Raw genomic sequence first — 5,863 nt, 5'->3', positions numbered from 1 at the left:
TGATTGATTGATTGATTGATTGATTGATTGATTGATTGATTGATTGATTGATTGATTGATTGATTGATTGATTGATTGATCAATCAGGCGGTCAGGAGTGTGTCATTGTTGGCCAGAGGATTCGTTCAGATCGCTCCTCCATCATTCGGTCAAGAGCTGGAGCTTCTCTTCTCCTTCTCCTCCAACAACCAATCAGGAGTCCTGCTGGCCACCTTCAGTGATGATCGAGCACACAGACAGGTGAGACTAACGAGGCCATATGACACACCTGAACACCAGGTAGACACCAGCACAAGTACTGATGATATGTGACTGGACCTGAACCTGCATTACTCTGTGTGTCTGCAGCACTTCTTCTCTGTTCACCTGGGCTCAGGTGTGCTGGAGGCAGAGCTTGGTGAGGTGGGTGGGGCCAGTTGTAGAGTCACAGTGATGAAACCTGATGGAGGATCCTTCAGTGACGGAAAGAAACATTCTGTGATTGTTACCATCAACAGAATGTGAGAGTCTGGCAACAGCCACCTGTCTCACCTGTCTCACCTGTCCCACCTGGACTGTCTCACCTGTCCCACCTCTCTCACCTGGACTTCCTCACCTGTCCCACCTGTCTCACCTGTCCCACCTGCCTCACCTGTCTCACCTGTTCTACCTGGACTTTCCCACCTGTCTCACCTGGACTTCCTCATCTGTCCAACCTATCTTACCTGTCTCACCTCACCTGCCCCACCTATCTCACCTGTCCCACCTGTCCTACCTGGACTTTCTCACCTGTCCAACCTATCTTACCTGTCTCACCTGTCCCACCTGTCTGTCTGTCAGGTCTCTGTCCATGCAGGTGGACGAGGACCACCAGAAGTCTGTCTCCCTGTTGCAGGGCGGATTTTCTCGTCAATCTCCAGCCTCCTTCTTCATTGGTGGGCTGCCCTCAGGGAAGGAGTCCCGTCTGCCAATCAGGCTGCAGCATTTATCCAGGCGGTTCAGAGGCTGCATCCAGCACCTGGTGGTGGGCGGAGCGTAAGTCACACACACACACACACACACACACACACACACACACACACACACACACACACACACACACACACAGGTGTATGTCTTGTGTCTGTGATTTTGATTGGTGGCTCTGTGCAGGCTTGTCGACCTATCAGGAGCTATGAGGTATGAAGGGGCAGAGCTCAACAGCTGCCTATTGGAGGAGAGGCCTGGGGGGGCGGTGCTTCCTGATGACCAGGATGTAGAACCGACACCCGATCCCACTCACCTGTCTGTAGCCCCTCCCACACACCTGAGCGCCTTGACAGCTGGTGCGCTGACGGTAATCAGTACATCTGTTATTGGTTATTGATGATGTGATCAATAGTGTGTTGCAGAGCAGCAGTGACCAATCAGTGCACCTGTTCTCTACTGGTCACAGATTGTTTAGTGATAGGTTCTTATTGAGTGTTGCTGATTGGTTCCTGATCTGTGTGTGGTGCAGTGTTCTTCAGAGATTGAACCAGCCCTCATGACATCAGCAGCTCAGTTTGGGTCATCTCCACACAGTCACATGACCTTCATCATTGACCCCGCCTCAGTCCGGAAACGGTGAGTCTCCATGATGATGGGGGCGGGGCTACAGTTGCAGAACATACAACGAAATCTGACTCCCCTGTAACACATTGTGTGTTTGTTGTTGTCCTACGTTGTTGTTGTTGTCCTGTTTTGTTGTCCTGTGTTGTTGTTGTTGTTGTCCTGTGTTGTTGTTGCCGTCTTGTGTTGCTGTTGTTGTCCTGAGTAGGTGTCCTGTGTTGTTGTCCTGTGTTGTTGACCTGTGTTGTTGACATGTGTTGTTGATGTTGTGTTGTTGACATATTGCTGTCCTGTGTTGTTGTTGTCCCATTTTTGATGTGTGTTGTTGTCCCGTGTTGTTGTTGACGTGTGTTGTTGTCCCGTGTTGTTGTTGTTGTCCTGTGTTGTTGACGTGTGTTATTTACATGTGTTCTTGTTGTGTTGTTGACATGTGTTGTTGTTGTTGACATGTGTTGTTGTTGTCCCGTGTTTTTGACGTGTTGTTGTCCTGTGTTGCTGTTGTTGTCCTGTGTTGTTGACGTGTGTTGTTGACATGTGTTGTTGATGTTGTGTTGTTGACATATTGCTGTCCTGTGTTGTTGTTGTCCCATTTTTGACGTGTGTTGTTGTCCCGTGTTGTTGTTGACGTGTGTTGTTGTCCCGTGTTGTTGTTGTTGTCCTGTGTTGTTGACGTGTGTTGTTTACATGTGTTCTTGTTGTGTTGTTGACATGTGTTGTTGTTGTGTTGTTGACATGTGTTGTTGTCCTGGTTGTTGTTGTCCCGTGTTTTTGACGTGTTGTTGTCCCGTGTTGTTGTTGTTGGTGTTGTTGACATGTGTTGCTGTTGTTGTTGTTGACATGTGTTGTTGTCCTGTGTTGTTGACGTGTGTTGTTGTCCCGTGTTGTTGTTGTCCCGTGTTTTTGATGTGTGTTGCCGTCCCATGTTGTTCTTGTGTTGTTGACGTGTGTTGCTGGTTTTGTTGTGTTGTTGACGTGTGTTGTTGTCCTGTGTTGTTGACGTGTGTTGCTGTCCCATGTTGTTCTTGTGTTGTTGACGTGTGTTGCTGGTTTTGTTGTGTTGTTGACATGTATTGTTGTCCTGTGTTGTTGACGTGTGTTGTTGTCCCGTGTTGTTGTTGTGTTGTTGACGTGTGTTGCTGGTTTTGTTGTGTTGTTGACGTGTGTTGTTGTCCTGTGTTGTTGACGTGTGTTGCTATTGTTGTTGTGTTGTTGATGTGTGTTGTTGACGTGTGTTGCTGTGTTGTTCTCAGGCTGCTGCTGAGGTTGTCGGTCCGGAGCTGGGCCCTGGACGGGATCGTCCTACTGCTCTCAGACTCCAAACAGATGGACTTTGTTGTCCTCAGACTGAACGGGGGGAGGGTCATGATGTCAGCTGACCTGGGCAAAGGCCCCGCCTCCATTACCTCATCTGTTGCCGTGAACGACGGAAAGTGGCACATCGTGAGTTAATTACCTAGAAGGAAATACAAACACCTGGTACTACAGACAGACAGATATGTGGTACTACAGACAGATATGTGGTACTACAGACAGGTAACTGGTACTACAGACAGATATCTCATACTACAGATAGATATGTGATACTACAGACAGATATCTAGTACTACAGACAGATATCTGGTACAACAGACAGACAGGTTTTCCATGTTGAGCTCTGACATGTCTGAACACCGTCTGTCTCAGGTGAGTGTGGAGGTGAGTCGGCGGTTGGTGTCGGTGTCTGTCGACGGTTTGAGTCCAGAATCTGTGCCAGTCAAAGGAAACCAGCTGGACGTAGACAACAGACTGTATCTGGGAGGATTTCCTAACACTGCCACCAGCAGGAGGATCAATGTAAGACCGCTCATCAGTTTATTACAGGTGCTCATCCTCAAAATTCTAGTTTCCTCACACACCTGAGCATCAGTGTCAACCTGTCTCTCAGGTCAGCAGCAGCTTCCCGGGTTGTGTTCGGTCTGCCAGTCTAAACGGCGCCTCGTTGGATCTGTCCCAGCCAACCTCTCAGTCTGATGTGGCTGCCTGCTTTACCAAGGACCAGCCAGGGAGCTACTTCAATGGCAGTGGATACGCTAAACTGAGTGAGTCACACATGAAGACTGTAGAACATCCTAAATTAACCTGGAAGTTAATAAATGAAGTCTAGGACATCCTAAATTAACCTGGAACTTAAATGTAATCTAACCACCTAAATGTAATCTAGAATCACTGAAACCTCTTAAATCAACTCTAGAACATCCTCTGGTAACTCCTAAATGAACTTTAGAACCCTTTACATGAATACTAGAACCACTTAATGAACTCCACAACCACCTAAAACTTCTAAATTAACTCTAGTACGTCCTAATTAAACTCTTGAACCACCTAAGTAAAATGAACAACCGCTTATTCCTAATACATGAACTGTAGAACTGCCCAAATGAACTCTAGAACACCAAATCCACTGATGTGAACTCTAGAACCTTCTACGAGCATTAGAACGATGTAAATGAATTGTAGAAACACATAAACCTCCTAAATGACCCCTAGAACCAACTAAACCACATAACTGAACTCGAGAACTACCTAGCTGCACTCCAGAACTACCTACATGACCACTAGAACCAACTAAACCACCTAACTGAACTCTAGAACTTCCTAACTGAACTGTAGAAGCACCTACATGAGCACTAGAATCACCTAACTGAACTCTAGAACCACCTAACTGAACTCTAAATGTGTGTTTCCAGTCCACGATGGCTACAAGGTCGGCTCTGACATGTCCGTGTCGCTGGAGTTTCGAACGAGCCAATCAGAGGGGGTGTTTGTGGGAATCAGTAGTGCGAAAGTTGACGCTGTGGGACTGGAGATGATCGACGGACAGGTGAGCAGACTTACCTGAGTGATTGCACATTTCCGTCAGCAACAAACAGTAAAGTTCCTGACACTGACTGACACTCAGAGAACTACACAAGTAACTTAAACACCTACTACCTGTTCTCCAGGTGTCTTTCAGTTTTAGTTACATATATCCTATTATTTCCTATTTAAGGTCTACCTGTATGAAGGTTTACCTGTATGAATGGAGGTTTACCTGTATGGAGGTTTACCTGTAGGGTGGTTTATCTGTATGGAGGTTTACCTGTATGGAGGTTTACCTGTAGGGTGGTTTACCTGTATGGAGGTTTACCTGTAGGGTGGTTTACCTGTATGGAGGTTTACCTGGGTGTTTCTCCTCAGGTGGTGTTTAACGTCAATAATGGTGCCGGTCGGGTTTCGGTGCGGTCGATTGGCCAGATGCTGTGTGATGGACGGTGGCACCGCCTGCTGGCCAGAAAAACCAAACACAGCCTGAGTCTGAGTGTAGATGGACGGAGCTACACCGCCCCCAACCCCTACCCACAATCCACCTCTGCTGAGACCAACAACCCCGTTTACCTGGGAGGATTTCCAGGTGAGACCCTGAACTCTGTCACACATTCACACAGGAAGTGGATGACAAACAGGATGACACCTGGAGCTAAATTAACATGTCTGTCTCTCCACCTGTCTGTCTCTCCACCTGTCTCTCTACCTGTCTGTCGCTCTGCTGTAGTCGGGGTCAAACAGAACTGCCTGTCGATCAGTTCCAGCTTCAGAGGTTGTCTGAGGAACCTGCAGCTCGCCAAGTCTCACCTGAGTGCCGCCCTTTATGTTAGCTCCGCCCACTTCCTGGTGGGTGTCACTCCCAACTCGTGTCCAGTTGCCTAGCAGCACCTCTTGTTTGTTTCGGGGGTTGTTGTTGTTGGAGCTCCCTGTTGAGTAGTGTTCAGCTTTTTATCTGATTGTAGATCCTGGATGTTCTCATCCCCCCAACACCCCGTCTGATACATAAATAAAGACCTACCTGCAGCGCTGCCGTCCAGCTTTCTTCACCTGTGCAACTTGTATGTGAGACGCCATGGTAACACTTCCACAGTAGAACAACCAGAGGAACCTGGTATCGTTCAGCTCTGACCAAAATGTGACACAAACCAAGAAAAAGTGATGCAAAATGAGCGAACACTGACACAAAATGACCACAACATGTTGCAACACAACCGAAACGTGAAATAAACGACCATCCTGTGACACAAAGGGAAACAGACTCACTCATATGTTACAGAAAACCACCAAAACCTGTTGCAAAACAACAGTGGGACATACAAAAAACAGAATTTAAGGCAAAAAGACAAAACTATGGTAGAAAATTAGCACAAAAGCATAAGAAACAACCAAAATGTGAAACAAAAAGATCAGAAAGAGAGGTATAGCTCCATAAATGTCACAAAATGACCAA

At 47.1% G+C, this 5,863-nt stretch overlaps 1 protein-coding gene across 3 annotated transcripts in view; it reads left to right on the top strand.

The window, feature by feature from the left end:
• Positions 1 to 5,436, top strand: part of lama1 (laminin, alpha 1) — a 43,324-nt gene extending 37,888 nt beyond the window's left edge. For 2 of the 3 annotated variants that reach the window (XM_055007058.1, XM_055007057.1), the window contains exons 54-64: positions 88 to 240; positions 349 to 500; positions 820 to 1,014; positions 1,132 to 1,315; positions 1,478 to 1,584; positions 2,820 to 3,009; positions 3,253 to 3,402; positions 3,494 to 3,647; positions 4,296 to 4,429; positions 4,786 to 4,999; positions 5,141 to 5,436. In XM_055007058.1, coding sequence (XP_054863033.1) covers positions 88 to 240; positions 349 to 500; positions 820 to 1,014; positions 1,132 to 1,315; positions 1,478 to 1,584; positions 2,820 to 3,009; positions 3,253 to 3,402; positions 3,494 to 3,647; positions 4,296 to 4,429; positions 4,786 to 4,999; positions 5,141 to 5,295 — 1,788 coding nt within the window. In that variant the 3' untranslated portion in view covers positions 5,296 to 5,436. Of the gene's footprint in view, positions 1 to 87; positions 241 to 348; positions 501 to 819; positions 1,015 to 1,131; positions 1,316 to 1,477; positions 1,585 to 2,819; positions 3,010 to 3,252; positions 3,403 to 3,493; positions 3,648 to 4,295; positions 4,430 to 4,785; positions 5,000 to 5,140 lie in introns of those variants that run through there. The other variant, XM_055007059.1, reaches the window with a different exon arrangement.
• The last annotated feature ends 427 nt before the right edge of the window (positions 5,437 to 5,863 follow it).

Source organism: Amphiprion ocellaris, chromosome 22 (genome assembly GCF_022539595.1).
Source record: "Amphiprion ocellaris isolate individual 3 ecotype Okinawa chromosome 22, ASM2253959v1, whole genome shotgun sequence".
Classification (NCBI taxonomy): Eukaryota; Metazoa; Chordata; class Actinopteri; family Pomacentridae; genus Amphiprion; species Amphiprion ocellaris.
The sequence above is the reverse complement of the archived record's forward strand: the minus strand, read 5'-3'. Positions and strand labels throughout refer to the sequence as shown.